Here is a 16684-nt window from a genome sequence, read left to right on the forward strand (position 1 = left end):
GATCTCAGAGGTCTCTTCCAACCTGGCTGATTCTATGATTCTATGATTTTAATCAGTAGAGAATAAGTAAGTGAGATGAACATGGCAAATGTAAACCAAAATGTGACAAGGTATTTTTATGACTATGTGAGCAAGGCACAGGCAAACAAGTCATGTACTGAACTGAAACAGTCATATATATGAAAAATGTGAACAGATCTGGAAACTTCCATAGGAAGATGTAACTTCGAAAAAGACCTTAATATACTTCAAAGACTCAGCTGAATGTAGGCTTGAAGTGCAAATGTACTGTCAATGTACTATACTGGTCTATAAATTTCAAAATATATTCAAAAACACACTTTAAGGCAAAATAGGTAACTTGTATATAAGAACTGGTAATTTGTACAAAAGAAAATACAGGAAACAAAGCTCTTCAAGATAAAAATCAGAAGACAGAAAGTGAAGTTAGACAAACTTGGACTAGGGAGGCGCAAAAAGTTTAACAGGGAAGTTAATTAAACACTGCAATAAGCAACATACAGAATTTACCAAGAAATAAGCTGGAATCTTTGTCACCGAAATAACTTCACATACAGTTAGCAATTCTCCCAAAATTGCCTCCTAATTCCAAACAGTTATCAATGCAAGAACCTCAAGACAGATGTGTCAATCACAACGATTCCTTTTGGCCTTACTGAAAGATAATTTATTTTCGTAAATTGTCACAGTAGTACACAATAAGGAACATTCTGCTTCTAATAAAGAAGCTATATGCTCAGGACACCAAAATAGTAGGTGATTCCTTAGTCCACTTAAGATACAAATAATCACTTAAAAAATATACACTGCCTTTGATAGAACATTATAGTACATGACAACGCACAACAACTCTTTTCATTTTTTGATGTCAATTTACTTTATGTCAATCTTACTCTGCATGTAACAGGATTCCTTTTTCTCTAAACAGATCAGCATCAGTTATAATTTTAAGACGATAATGAGCCATTTTGAATAAATCTTCACTGTAACACATTAAGGTAAATAAAAGGAAGTTGGAATTACACCCTACCCCAAATTCTTCAGCCCGCGGACCCTCACACAGTGTAACAGTGCTGACACCTGCCGGCCAAGGCGCGCTGTGCAGCCGCAGGGAGAAGGAATTTCGGATGGAATAAGATTTGGTGTTGCAGTATACAAAAAACACGGTATGTTGGCCTCGTGATTGAGATGTTTGGCATCTAATTATATTGGTTTAACGTATTAAGAGTTGAGCTGGTGAAATACACATGGAAAAAATAGCTGCTCTATGAGCTCCTCGTCAGGTGCTGCTCAGCCAGAGGCTGTTAAAACCGGTGGTTGAGGACTTTAAAATCATCAGTGTTAATGACTGTAACATCCAATTTACAGAACTGATGCCAAGGGCCTATCGAAATATTAAAAGCTTGGCAAATTGTTCAAAGAGACACTCAGGAAAGCCAAAAAAAAGTCTTGTGTGTATGCATTTTCTAGTCAATAGATAAAACAGTTTCTTCTATGCTGCTTAACGTGAGGAGACTGTTATAGCATTGATTAGAGAGTAATTTGAAAATATTTTCCCACAAGGCAGTACAGTTAATGTGCAAAAATAAAATCCCTCAAAGCATGTCTCAACTGCCAAATACCACCATCAACTCTGCTCTGTCTGCACTCCTCAGTGAAACACTCACCTCCCTAACAGAATCACCTACTCAAGAGAACTGAGACATCAGCAGCCTTAGCCACTGAATGGTAAAGTCAGTTTTGAGACCCTTAAATTTAGGGTGTATTTAGTGGAAAAGCCTATGTCAATACTAAAAACTCATACATTGAAAGAACAAAATGGAGACAGGTGATGCAACAAACACAAATATGAAGATGATTAAAAGCTGGAATAAGAGTGACTGAAGAGGTTGCACAAGGTCTATTCCATTCATAAAAAATAAACGCCCTGCTAGCTTGTAGGTCTCAGCAGTGGAGGCCAAAACACCAGCTAACAGCTTTCACAATCTGCACCATCACCCCAGATCAACATCATTTGGTCTCAGCAAACATATGGAAAAAACATGAATGTCAATCTTGGTCCTTTCTCTGAAAAAATGTCCTGGGACAAAGAAGTTAATTAGCTCAGAAAAAAATGCAAGCACCAATTGGATACAAAACCTTCCAAGTTTTGCAAGTCATTCTAGAAAAAGTGACAGAAGAGTACAAAAGTCATGGCATGAAACAATTCTAGGATGCAGGCCACAAAATCAAGGTTATTATTCTATCAGGAGACGATGTCTACTTACATGGGATGATTGTGATGCACCAAATAATTTATCAAGATGAGGAGTCTGGGGCAGGGAGGGCTAAAGAGGTTTTACTTTATATATAGGTTAGCCAGTAGCTGAGGAAATGAAGAAGTGGATACTGAAACTCAGTCATAATGCAAATTACACATTTGAATTAACAAAAAAACAAAAATGTGAATAAATATTTGTGTGTTTTGTTTTGAGCTAGGATTAACAATCATCTTTTATTCTGAAGAAAGGAGGTGAAATTTTTTCTGATGCAGTCAAGCTTAAAAGTCTTAACAAGTTCTGAAGTCTTAAAAAAAGATTTGCTTCCTTGGGTAAAGTATTTCCAAGTTACTCCTGTATTTTCCATGTATCAAAGCTGAGATAAACAGAAAGTTAAGTCAACACAATAACAGATTCTCAGGACTACATTTGTCCCTCTTCAACAGTCGTCAGTATAATAACATTAAGCCTAAACTGGTAACTATAAATATTGCATCAAAATCACTATTTTGACAGAACACGGCAATCAGTGCCCTTACTTTAATTTCCTATTTAATGTAAAAATTAGAAGCTTTAAAGGGTAAAAATTAATCCTGCTTTTTGGTCCACTTGTTCCAAAGAAGTAACCTTTATTTCACACTGAGTATCATGGCAAGCAGAGGCAATCTGCTTGACCCACTGCATCACAGCAATAACCCCGAACTACAGGCATAACCAATGCCAAAAACAAGCTCATACCTTAAATCAACTTTAATTATAACAACTTTTATCGAGACTTAACCACATAAGCAATATAACATCAAGAGCCCTGGCTACTATTTGGGAAATTAAGTACTGCTGTGTAACATCTGAAGGAGGACAGTTAGAGGTTTGTGTGAGAATCAGTCTCGCAGAACAGGAATGAACTTAAATACCTCAAAAAAGCACTGGAACAGTTTCTTTCAGATTATACTTCTGGAACTTGTAAAAACCTGTGAAGGAGCTGTCACTTACTCTGTGTGGCCCTGAAAGACATTCACGGAATGGATAGAAGGATCTCTGAAATCCCACAGACGGAAGGTTGTATCGCGTGACGATGTCACCACAAGACGCTGGGTGGGATGTGTACAACAATGCGTGAGCTCTTGGTCGTGCCCTACAACCACAGATGAGAACATGTAAGGCAATGAAAATAAGACTTTTCATTTCCACATACACTTGGAACGAAATGCTGATGATTTTTTCATTTTTTTCCCCAAACTGAGAAGAATAGTGATCATTCTGAACTTTAGTGTTACTACCGGTGTAAAAGTTTGGGACTGTATTCGAAGGGAAAAAAACACACTACTCATTTCACACCAAGTAGTACAGGTTATTGCTGCTTTATATGCCCTGAACACAGCAAAAGCATTTTGCAAGAACTAGAATTTGGGTACATTCAGTTTAAAAACAACTACTCTCATTGGTTAAATCACAAGCTTAAAGAGAAGACAAATTCATGCTCAGGGGATTTACAAGGTGGTAATTTTAGAAACTACTACAGCATTGAGCAGCACCTTCAGTCTTGTACACACTCATACTGTGGTCCAGAGAAACAAATTACTTTCCCAATGTTTTCGTATCTACAAATAATCCCACGTATAAAAACAAACTACCAATTTAATTTTTTGTGAGTGAAAAAATACCTGTAAGAGAATGGACAAGTTCAGAAGTCTCTACATCATACAGATTTGCTGTCCTATCCCACGATGCTGTCACAGCCTGCTTCCCCCCAACCAGCCAGTCAGCTGCTATGACCACTCCTTGATGGCTTTTCAGAGAAGTTAACGGCGCTCTGACAGTGGGGCAATCACTGGAACCATCCCCATCTCCATCAGGTTCATCTTTATCTGAGAACTCAACTTCATCTTCTCCAGTCACTTGCTATAAAATACAAGAGAAAAAAAGATTTACTATAGAAGGGAAGGAATGTCTCAAAGTTACATTTTGCAGTGTAAATGCTTCCCAATCCCCTCAATGAGAATGTGTGTAACTTAATTCTGCAGCACCTGGCCTACTCAGGTACTCACTATCACAAACTTAGTTGAAGGAATATAACCAGTGAGTTAACTGCAGTTTTAATAACTCCATTAACAATTCCGTGAGGAGCAGCTGAGGGAAATAGGTTGTTCAGGCTGGAGAAAAGGAGGCTTAAGGGAGACCTTATTGCTCTCTACAGCCACCTGAAAGGAGGTTGGAGCAAGGTAGGAGTCAGCCTCTTCTCCCAAGTAACAAGCAACAGAACAAAAGGAAAAGCACCAAGGGGAGGTTTAGATTAGCTGTTGGGAAAAAATTCTTCACCAAAAGGTTGTCAAGCACTGGACCAAGTAGCTCAGGGAAGCTGGAGTGGAGTGACCATCCATGAAGGTGTTTAAAAGACATGTAGATGTGTCATTTAAGGACATGGTTTAGTGGTGGAGTTGGCAGTGCTGGGTCAACAGCTGGACTTGATGATCTTAGGAGGGTTTTATTTTCCAATCTAAATGAATCTACAATTCTACTTCATTTTAAAGTCTCCTCTGAACTCTTTAGCTCTGAGTATCTGTTCCCTTTACTATCTGGTAAGGTTTCTTCATATTCCCTTACTGTATTACCCTAGAATTTCATTGCAGCATATTTATCAAGGGACTTTTTTCCTTTCAATTTTTAAGGATAGGAAGCATCTAACAGGACACTGACTATTTTAATCTTCAGGAAGACAGTCATTTACAGACATATTTTCATCCATTAAACTTAAATCATTACATCAATATTTGTCTGTTGGTCAATACATAGTCAACATGCAGTGCTGATGTAAACTAGATGCAAAATAAATTCTTTTGTTAACCATGAAACATCAGTCTCTGAACCTCTTTTTCACTTACACAAGACAAAACCATTTTTCTTTTATGTTACATGGATGTGAAAAAGATAACATTTGTACTGTTCTTTCAAAATGGGAAATGCCAAATCAAATAAACTGAATCAAATATTTTCCATTCAGAAATTTGTCTCTTTGCCCCTGTTTAGCTTACTGAGAAGCTCATGCTATAACCTCTGTTTGTCTTCAATGTAGCTAATACAGGTGCCTCAGTAAGTAAAGCTACAAGAATTTAATTACTTTAAAAAGAACTTCATTATTTATAATTTGAATTATTGCCAAAAAAAATTACTCATCTTCATTTTCTTACACATTTACTACCTTGAAAAGAAGTCAATTCATGCACTTGCAGCTGCCAATTCTATTCTGCACCACACACCTTTGAAAATGTGAAGCAAGTCTATTTTCAAAGAAAGGCTGAAATACAGCTGTTAAATTAAAACCCTAAAATCCCACCTTTGGCAATCCTCAAATCATGTAATTTTTTAATTATATGTAAATTTAACATTCAGTCTTATCACAAAACCTGTATCTGATGAAACTGCTGTGCAATTAGTTTAGTTGCAGTAAGTTGATTGCTTACATTGCAGTCTGCAGTTGGCTGAGGTGTAGGCAACTGTACTATATATCTCCAGATGTGAGCTGTCTGGTCTCCAGATGCTGCACAGGAGGAAGAGAGGTAAAAAAGAGAGAGAGAATAAATAAGAGCATTTCCATGGGCAATAAAAACAACCTTTAATGTTACATTTGGCAATACTGTCTGAGTTCCATCTTTTTTTAACAGATACCATTGCAAACTTTATGGTAAGCAAGTCTCAACATCAACAGTTACTCTCCTGGCTTCAATACTGATTAAGAACATAATTCATTTTGAAAAATATAAATAGGTACCAAATTAATCACTCCTACAGTGAAACACGCACTCAAATACTACACATCAGAAGACGAGTATCTGCGTTATTCCAATATGTAATATTTGAAGAAGGCATTTAATACATCACAGGTGCCATTCTTTGTTTGCCATTTCTCAAAATATTGTGGTTTTTCATTCAATTATTTCTTCCATTAGATGTTTTTAGCAGGCTTTTAATGAGAAACCTAAAGAGCAAGTGTGAAGCTATTCTGCTTCTGCCTTGAAAAGCTCAGCTTAACTAACACCAGACTACAGCTCAGGTTTTGAAAAAGACTTACCCATTTACTAAGGAGAAACTCAAGATTTTCCTTATTATGGACAGAACAAACAAGTTCTAATACCTGGGGGTACAGTGCTGAGCATTCTAGATTGAGAAAAACAGTTTGTAATGAGCATGCAAAGCTCTGGCAAGTGCAATGTACATGAAAGCACTAAGAAAAATAACTCATCTAACAGACCAAGAAGGCTAGAAGAAAGGTCAACCTTACATTATGCCTGATGTCACTATTCTGGATTAGGGGGAAAGTTTTTTTTATTTTAACCAGTTATAAAATCAATTGTCACTGAAGAACAAGATGCCTGAAAACTTGCAACTGAAATACTTTGCAGAACCATCTCTCAAAAAAATAATGGAAGAACAAAAAATCTATCTACAGGCAGCTTTTGTTTGTTTAGTTTGGTTTTCACAAGTCAGTTTACATAGCAACATTGCTTATGGTACTGAAACAAGGGCTAAGGTTTGCAAATGAAAACAGGAAAATCCAAATAAACTTAAATCATTAGCCTAGATAGAAGGCCTGATGCTCCCTACCTTCCTTTTAAGTGATCAGTGCAGATGCAGAAAGCAGAAGTGTTTTCATATCTAACCTCAGTAATAATTATCCTCATTTTACAATGACTTACCTAGTAGCAGCAAATTCAATCCAGACCTCTTTCATTCCAAAGCTAGTGGCCTAATTATTGAACTATATGAACCACAGTATTAGGCACACCAGAGAGTTTTCAAACCTGAAGCTGCACTGATGGTACAGTCAGGCCTGAAAACACCTTTACACTAACAATCATATTTTCACACTGCTTTTTCTGCACACTCAGTAGCACAATATTCTTTTCCTTTACTTCTGGGAATATCATGTATGGATATAAATAGATAGAACAGATTCTTCAGTTGGAAGGGACATAAAACCATCAACCAGTCCAACTCCCTGACCACTTCAGATCTGACTTAAAGAATGTTGTTAAGGGTATTGTCCAAATGACAGCCTCTCTAGAAAGCCTGTTCCAGTGCTTGGCCACCCTCCTGGTAAAGAAATCCTTCCTAATGTCCAGTCTAACCCTCCCTGGCACAGCCTTGAACCATTCCTGTGCATCCCATTGCTGGATCCCAGGGAGAAGAGGGCAGCATCTCCATTTCCAATTCCCCTCCTCAGGGACCTGTAGACAGCAACGAGGCTGCTGCTCAGGCTCCTTTTCTCCAAAACAGACAAACCCAAAGTCCTTAGCTGCTCCTCACAGGACATGCCTTCCAGCCCTTTCACCAGCTTTGTTGGTCTCCTCTGGATACATTCAAGGACCTTCACATCTTTCTTAAATGTGGGGCCCAGAACTGCACACAGTTCTCCAGGAGAGGCCGCACCAACACCGAATACAGCAGGACAAGCACCTCTTTTGTCCACCTGCTTGTGCTGTGTTTGATGCATCCCAGGATGAGGTTTGCCCTCTGGGCTGCCCAGGCACACTGCAGGCACATCAAGCCTACTGTCAACCAGCACCTCCAGAGCCCTTTCTGCAGGGCTGCTCTCCAGCCACTCCAGTCCCAATTTATACGTGTGCTCAACATTACTCTGTCATAGGTGCAGAATCCAGCATTTGAACTTGTTAAATTTCATCCCATTAACCATTGCCCAATGCTCCCATCTACACAGATGCTGGCAAATCACACTTATTTTCTACAATAATTAAAATAATCAGCATATGAAAAAATTTTACATACCTGTAAGAGCCACTTGCTCAGTGGGATGAAACTTTATGGAGTTTACTGTGTGAAACAAAGTAAATTTTTAAGTTAGCATACAAAAAGAATTCTTTCACAATGTTTTGTTTTAAAAGCATTGAAAAATCAAGTGACCTTGAGTCTTGAGTAATTTTTATAGTAATAACTTAGGTGAGATAATGGCGTAGCATCAAAGAAAGCAGTTATAGTTGATTATGCAACAATACATATTTTCTAGAAAATTATTTCCTGAATCTAGTACAAATGGTTCATGTTAGAGAGGATAAAGAAACCACATTCAAATAATTATAAGTGAGCTGACAGCGGATAATGCTCTGGACTTCCATAAAGAGAATTCAAGTATTCATAATTATTTCTAACTTAATGAAAACTGATTATATAGGACCATCAACGTTCTGATTGTTACTTAGGATTGCCAGATAAATGCCTGAAAACCTGATGCAAATAATACAAATCAGATTTCAGTCTTGCAACCATATGTAATCAAAATATGATGGACTTAAAATAGTCCTGCAAGAATTCTATCAACCTACAAAGCTCTTTATTTTTATTTCAGCGCATAAGATTCAATTCAAGAAAGAACTCTGAAATTATTTCCATCCATCATACAAGTAAAACAGATGCTTATGTTGTCAGGAGAGTGTGGTGTAATAAGTCTGAGAAGACGCTTCTTAAACTGAACTAATCAACGGTGCATCAACTGCTGGCACCTTTGCATCATTTCAAATCAAGTGTCAAACAAGAAAAGTTTTATTAAATGAAAAATATATTATTTCTAATGCAATTTTTATATGTACGTAATTATATAAAATCTCTATACAGCATAATTTATAATTTTTTTGTTTCAACACAATTGTTAAAATACAGGTTAGAACTTACTATTTTCATGGTTATCCAAATAGCAATTTTAAAAGAAAACTATCAGCATGACAGTGCAAGTGATTGAAGTTTTTAAACATGACTTCACAGAAGCTGGAAGTCTATGCAGCAAGCAACCTGAGATATCTGAACAAATTAAAGTGTTGCCAGTTGTTTATCTGCATCTATCTTTGTGCTGTAGGAACTAGAAGTCATATAGAAGGAAGAAAAAGCAGAACACATGGCTGAAGCAACTGACCACTCCCTGGAGAACTTAATTCTATTTGTATCCTTGCCACAAGGGTCATGTAATGTGCTATTTAACCAAACATTCCTGGTCAATAACTGCATTTCTCATCTTCAGGGTGCATGACTCTCCACTCAAAGCGCTCAATTCTGCTCAATTCTCAACAGCAAGTTAAAGCTAAGGAAAACCTCTTCAATTTTGGTCTATAAAATTCTATATTGTAACCCACTATGAGAGAGAAGAAGGCTAATCGGGTGCTTGTCAAATTGGACACCAAAATTTAGGATTAACATAAAAAGCACTCATTGCACTGCACCTTTCCACCCAAAGAGGGGTTTAAAAAAAATTTCTGAAATATTCATACTGGGATAAAGGAAGACAAATGCCAATACATAACTAACTGTCTTCAAAACAAGATGACAATTTAACATTATGCAGCAAATTATACGTGGGATCATGTGTTAAACAAAGAAGTGCAAACAGATATTCACGCAGCATCTGTATTTTGTATCCCAAACATGACACATATCCTGCAAGACAGTTAATTTCTGGTTACATAAGATTCTCTTGTTCTGCATATGCATGAGACCTCAATGAGTCCTGACATTTAACTTCTGAGTGTCGTAACTGTGCCTGTAAATTTCTTTATATGGAGTTGTTTATTCATTCAGCATTTGCAGAACTGCCTTAATGTGCCTCTCCAAGAAAGAATCATATTGCAGAACCTTCTCTGTATGAAAATTAGTGGAACTTCACAACTGACTTGTTAATGGTGTTGGCAAACCTGCAAGTGAAACCATAATAAGCATTTCTGTAGTTGTCCAAAACCCACTTTCCCCTCCCAGTTTTCACAACATGCCCTTATCTTACCTGATCCAACATGCCCTACGTACTTGACAAGGCACTTCCCTGTTTCTATGCTCCACAGCAAAGCAGTGTGATCTACAAAGATTAAGAAGTAGTTGTAAATAGTTACAAATGTATGTTTTTAATTTTTAATGCTAACAAACAAGTTATCTTCGACTGTATATAAAATATAAAAGCTTCTTATCATTATAACTTAATACCTATCTCCCCCAAAAAATAAAGGTGTTGTCCTAATCAGATTGATTTGTAGAAAGTATTCAAAGGCAAATTCTACTTTTGATATTTTTCCTAACTTGGTTATATACTTCTGTATAATGTTCCACCTGTGTATCATGAGATTCAGGAAGCACAGAGAAAACATTCTGTGGTGAAAAAGGCAGTCACTACAAGCAAGAATTCTATGCACAATCTATTTGCTTCCTGCATGGAAGTCCCAGATGCACACAGGTCACTGCAGAGCACTACAAAAATTTATTTAAAGAGGAAATCACTCCAAATGCCACACCTTTATCCTGCCGCACCCAAAAATATATAAATAATACAAGTATGCAAGTGGGAAGTACTTTAATGCTGAACTGGAGAATGGCTGTTTCCAAGTTAAATCAGGACAAAGACAAGACGTGCCCGTCGGTGGGTTCATAAAAATTCTAACAGTTCAGTTATGAAGCCAAGGTTTCTAGTCCATAATATTCAAGTCCCTGTTCCAGCTTCAGAAGACTGTCACTTCAAACTTGAGCAGTTATATCTAGTTATGGTTTATTTCCATAAAAATTTTCCAAGACTACACAAGCCTCTAGATTGATTTTTGGACTATAACAGATTTAGTGACTTATTCACTAGTACTTGTTCCCCCTCAATGGGAAGGAAGGAGTCTCGTAAAGTAAAAAGGACTGAAAATAAAGATTTTTAGCTGCCCCTGTATCCTGAGGCAAAAGCCAGATGAATGCAAGAATACAAGAATATGCAAACTATGACCAAACCTACAGCTTCTACAGAGTATTAGGATAGAAAGCCTACAGGGATCTCTGTATCCAGCCGTAGGGCATTCTGTACTGCACTGGAGACCAGCTCCCATCCCACCCACTCACACCATCCAACATGCTAGAGCTGACTAAGGAGAGTGTGACCTGCATGGAAGTTAACTGGCACATGCTTTAGAAAGATCAACAAGGATGCTTGAACTTTCTACAGGTTAAATGCATTTCAAGGAAATTCCAATTTTAAGACATTTTCAGCTACAGAACTTTTTTAAAAGGACTCTTTCAGTGTGGAGCTCAGTATTCAAGTATGCTTTGGATCTGTATTTGCTAGAGCTTAGGGACTAAATCAGATTTTTCTACATATTCAAGCAACATAAAATTTTACCAGCAGATGCAGTTCCCAACACCACTGGCTGAGTTTTTGCAACACTGACATCCCAAATACCATCCCTGTGGCCAACATATTCCTTTACCAGTTGACAGATTGCCCTTGATGTTGTGGTTTTAAAACTGGATACAATCTGAAATAGCAGAGAGACCAACATTTTTTTAGCACACTGACCCAAGATAAAGTAATTATCTCACAAATACAAGTAGATATTAACTTTTTCATGATTCTTTAATGTTCTCACAGTTCACTTTTGTCAAAAATTTCACCTTTGATGATAGAAGAGTGAGCCTGGATGCAAGCATATACCTTAATTTTTTTTTCATTTTTAATAATACTCCCCCTTTTTCAGAATGCAAGACAAACTATTCTGTACTAAAATAATGTTATGTCATTGGAGAAATGAATTGTACAAGTGCAGAGTGCACTTCTCATTCAGTCTGGGTAAGGACTATAATGAAAAAAAAAAAAAAAAAAGACCAAACCCTGCAAAAGACCTTAAAACTTTCTTTGCCTATTTCCAAAGAAGTACATTTGATAACTTAAAGACAGTCCATGCTACCCAGTGTAATGTCTTTGGAAAAAATACACTTATTACTTAATTCTAGTAAAATCCAAAACACTCACTGCTGTTTTTCTTTAAAACTGCATGAAGCTAATCAAACCAAACATTAACTGAGAGCATATGCCTGTTTATTTGTGTAATAAAACTTATTTTAAAAATATATGTCAAACTCATCTAAACATTTGATAAGCACACTCCCTCCTCAAAGACAAGCTATTAAGAGAAAAGCAGAGGAGACTCATTAAATCCAAATTAGTATGTGCATAAGTAATACCAAATGAAAGGAAGACAAGTCTAGTAAAATGGTAAAACTATAAAGCGCTACAGTACAGGAAGGCTGAAAACACTCAGTATCTACAGAAAGGAACCAAATTTCAGAAATTCTATATTTGCAGATAAAGTGGAATGCAATACTTAGGGGAAAAAAACAAACAAACAAACAAACAAACAAACAACAAACTGGAACACTTCCAGAGACAACTGAAACCAAAAGTCGTGAAAGATGACTTAAAAGTAAGAACACCATTACAAATACCCTATTTTTAACCCACAAGTCTTCAATCTCATAACTATTCTTTGAGAAAAACTACCCGAAAAGCTTTGTTAAACTGGAACAAAAAGACAACTTCCATTTATCAGTGTTTTCCTGTGCATGCAATTACGGGCAGGTATTTATCTGACCAGCTAAATCAAAACCTTTAAATACTTCAACACAAATCACATTAAGACTTATCTACAGTTTAGTAAAAGTTAGGAAGTTAATTAAGTCTACATTTCAGTTACAATAAACCAAGGTTAAAATCCCATTAAGGTTTTGGTATTAAAATAGAAGGTCTTAAGTATGTCATTAGAGCAAATTACTTCAAAAAAGGTTTTTAAAGCTAAAAGAAAATCTGCAAGAGCATTCCAAATCCTGAGCAAGTCAACTCTCCAATGATGAAATGATAATGCCCTATTTGAATTCCAAATTAACAGCTAATATGCATTCTGGTTTCACAGCAGAAGAAGGAACAGTCATTAAGGAAGCATTAAAAGGAAAATGGGTTAATGATAAAGATTATTAGTTCGGCAACACTGCAGAATTTCACAAGTTTTGAACAATTCTACAGATGCAACTTTCGCATTGAATATAGTCCTTAAACTAAAGGGACTTATGTATGAGAAGTGGAACAGCTGAATTAAGTATTAACAGTAAAGGACTAATATAGCATTCAGGTCAAACTCCAAACTTGAAGTTTTCCAGCTCTGAACCCCACGCTCCAACTATGCTTGCATTCTGTCTTTCTAATGTGGAGTCAAACCCTCATGCTAAAGTTTTCTAGGAGAAACTATCCCCTACTCATCAACAAGCACAGATTTTCCAGAAGTACTGGACAGGGGTTTCACTGATCATTTAATGTCAAGGACGTAAAATTCCTTTTGGAGTACTAGAAGTTTTGAATGAACATACAGAAGATAAGAGTTCAAGAACACTAAACAACAGTAAATATCCTAATACAGATATTAATTCATCACATACTTTTTATACACCTTTTTTTTCTTTCTGTTTTTGCTGTTCCTCACTTCACATACCAGTAACTGGATAAACTAGGCAGGGCCTGGATTACTTCCTGCTTTGTTAACCATATATAAACAATTTTCCAAGTCAGGAAAAGAAATATTTAAATAACATGCAACTTGCTAAAAAAGAGGTCTCTGTACTGTAGAAAATTTTTTAACTAACCTCAGCAGATCTTGGATTATCATACAAAAATAAGTGGGCAACCATATCCTGAGTGTCTTTTACCCTTGTACTCTTTCTTAAATTCACACAGTTTCATGTGCTTCCTTCTACACAGAGATTTTTTAATAAGGAAACAATTGTTTACTATGTAAACAAGTGAAAACTAAATACAAATTGAAACAATTTGTAAACAAACTGCAAACAAAGTAAAAATGTTTCTTATGCAGACAGGACACACTAGAAATAAGAATAAAAACTTGGTCAACTCAGGACCAGTCCAGCAGCTTACACTGTGACTGATGAATGGAATTTCCTGTGGAACAACACTAAGCAGTAACAACAAACATTATATAGTCCAAAAAGTTTTATTACTTTCAATTATTGGGTGAAGAAATACCTTCTTTTAAGAATCTTTTTCTTGATTAAAAAGAATCAGAGATCCTGGAATTTAGTTTAGATGGAGCAAGTTACATCATTTCAGTTTATTTTAGGATTCTGTATAAACAGTTGATGCATAAACAGTTGATGCTTTCCTGATGTTTAGCAACTGTCATAGCCAGAGATTGTTAACAAACATAACATCTTGTTAACATGAAAATATGAATTTCACATAAGGGATTCCTGCATCTACAAACAACTGCAGTTAAATTACAGAATCTTGCCCATTAACACACACAAAAAAATTGGTTTTAAGAGTACCAAGCACTAATTCTACTCTATCTCTTCAGAATTTGGACACTACTGGACAACTCTTCCTGCTAAAAGCATCCTTTGATATGAGTTTTGGCAATATAATATTCAGACTCTTAACTAAGGGATGAAAAGTATTCCAGTATGGAAATTTCACATGAAGGACTCAAATTAAGAATGTTTCCCCCGGGGCAAAAAACAACCAATCCAAAAAAACACACACACAAAAAAAATCCAACCCCCTATACAGTAGCAGTATAAAGGATGGACTGAAGAGAAAAGTTGTGATCCACTACCCCATTGAGTTTGGAGCACAGTCCTTTTTGGGAAACAGCATTGTTCAGTCAATACCCACTGAAGTATTTATTTTAGTTCTCTTTACAAAACAGTAATCCCACATACACACTTATGCACACTCTCTCCCCTCCAACATTCCTTCTTGAAAAGAGGCAAGCAATTATTGTAAAAATGCCACATAATATGGTTGAAGTAATGGGTATGAATGAACCCAAGATAAAGATATGGTTCCTTACGAGGCAGGTTTACTTACACACCAGCACTACTCAGCTTAAAGAAACCACAATTCACAACTTAAAGACAGTCACGTTAGTCTCACAAGTACACATTGATGAGTAGAGATTTAATTTGTCTCATACCTTGCTAGTAGATGCCTTGTAAGTTGTCTTTAATTTCTGAGAAAGCTGACTGGTACTATGACTGGCTGTTGAGACAAATAAATTCAAAGGCAGATATTTCAAATACAGTATTAGCTTGTTTAAGTAACTGGTATTAATTCCCTTCAATAACATTTTAAGTTTTGGCCAGCAAAGTACAAAAAGTGAAGTTTAAAACAGTGTTTTAGGATTCTTTGTGGCTCTCTTACCTTTTGTTTTCAGCTGTCCTTTGCTCAGTTCAGCTCCATCAATTGTCTGTCCTTCACCTGCTAAACGCTCATTCAGTGTATCGATCTCTCTACGCACTAACAGAACCAAAAACTCACATTATTACTAAAATTTGAGTATCATTAACATACTATTTAAGAATTGTGATGGTTAATAAGTAATCTATTTTATGATAAGGAAAGGAAAAGAGATTAACTGCGATTTTACAAAAGCAGGTCTCACCAAGACAAACCAAGACCCATGCTGAACTTTCCAGAGATCAACCTTGACCCAGATTCCAAGGAAAGTATGGGTGGTTTCTAATTACTCTCACTAATAAATGAGGCTAAGGATTAACAGAACAGCTTCTGTGAAATGCATGGCACATCTGTATTGAATTAAATCCAACAGAAGAAAACTTGCAGCATCATAAATATTTCGGTCACAGAATCAGTATTCCTTTCTCCACAAAGGTTTTATTCACCACCAAATAGCATCCCCCCTGAACGCCTGTCCACTGTTAGTTTCACAGGAAAGGTAGTGCACCAAATGTTTATTATTTGTACTTTGAAATATATTTTTTAAAAGTGTAGAATGGCACCTACATTTTACATGCAACTGTTTTAGAAACACTAAATAAGACAAAAATATTTTCATTGCACATCAGACAAAGCATGTATATGTAACAAGATTACACTTTTCTGTCAACCACGAGGCTCACCGGTGCCATTTTAACACCAGAGAGAATGATGGCATCGATGAACAAATCGGATACTCATAAACGATCTCCAGTGGCTGGGCTGGCTTAAAGTTGCTCAACTTCATTTTATAGGAACATTTTCGGTGGCTTAAAGACTTTTTTCTCAAAATCTGGGCTGATCTCTAAAGTGTTCTCCTCACGTGAAATCTTACTGAGAGGTTTTAACCACGCATTTTTTTGCTGCACCTGAGAAGAAATGTAGGCCTGTCTTTCACAAATTCTTTGGACTTCCTTTAAAGAAGTCATTCACTCCAAGGTTTGGAAACATGGAAGAATGTGACAGAGCAGCAGTATGACTCTTGCCATTCTGAGAATTTCACTGAATTCTCAGTTCTAAGCACTATAAAAGCCAGTTTACACTTCCATACCACACTCAAGTACTTGAAATAAGCAAGGCAAGACTCTCTTTCCTGTCTTCCTACTCACATAAATCCAAAGTTTCATGAACCATAAAAAATGCGAAAGAGAAGTAAACAAAGAGAGAGGCTTGTAGTTACATATGACTGAAACAAGCAGGTAGATACAAGAATTGCCTGAAAGGACTAAGACTGAAGTCTGGAAGGGATTAAGAAAAGGAAAAAAATAGAAATAAGCTGCCCTAAGGGAAAGGGACTGTACAGTTTTTCTTTGTACAGTAACTG

The 16684-nt window shown here is 36.5% G+C and overlaps 1 protein-coding gene across 4 annotated transcripts in view; it reads right to left on the reverse strand.

Moving 5' to 3' along the window:
- Positions 1–16684, reverse strand: part of WDR37 (WD repeat domain 37) — a 44699-nt gene that overhangs the window by 14095 nt on the left and 13920 nt on the right. For all 4 annotated transcript variants that reach the window (XM_051812901.1, XM_051812902.1, XM_051812903.1 and 1 more), the window contains 8 exons: positions 15286–15381; positions 15059–15123; positions 11422–11557; positions 10060–10131; positions 8064–8108; positions 5741–5817; positions 3944–4181; positions 3273–3414 (listed from right to left, as the gene is read on the reverse strand). In XM_051812901.1, coding sequence (XP_051668861.1) covers positions 3273–3414; positions 3944–4181; positions 5741–5817; positions 8064–8108; positions 10060–10131; positions 11422–11557; positions 15059–15123; positions 15286–15381 — 871 coding nt within the window. The remainder of the gene's footprint in view (positions 1–3272; positions 3415–3943; positions 4182–5740; positions 5818–8063; positions 8109–10059; positions 10132–11421; positions 11558–15058; positions 15124–15285; positions 15382–16684) is intronic.

The sequence above is a fragment of the Manacus candei genome, unplaced genomic scaffold (assembly GCF_025592945.1).
Source record: "Manacus candei isolate 608988 ecotype Guabito, Panama unplaced genomic scaffold, ASM2559294v1 h1tg000089l, whole genome shotgun sequence".
In the NCBI taxonomy this organism is placed as follows: Eukaryota; Metazoa; Chordata; class Aves; order Passeriformes; family Pipridae; genus Manacus; species Manacus candei.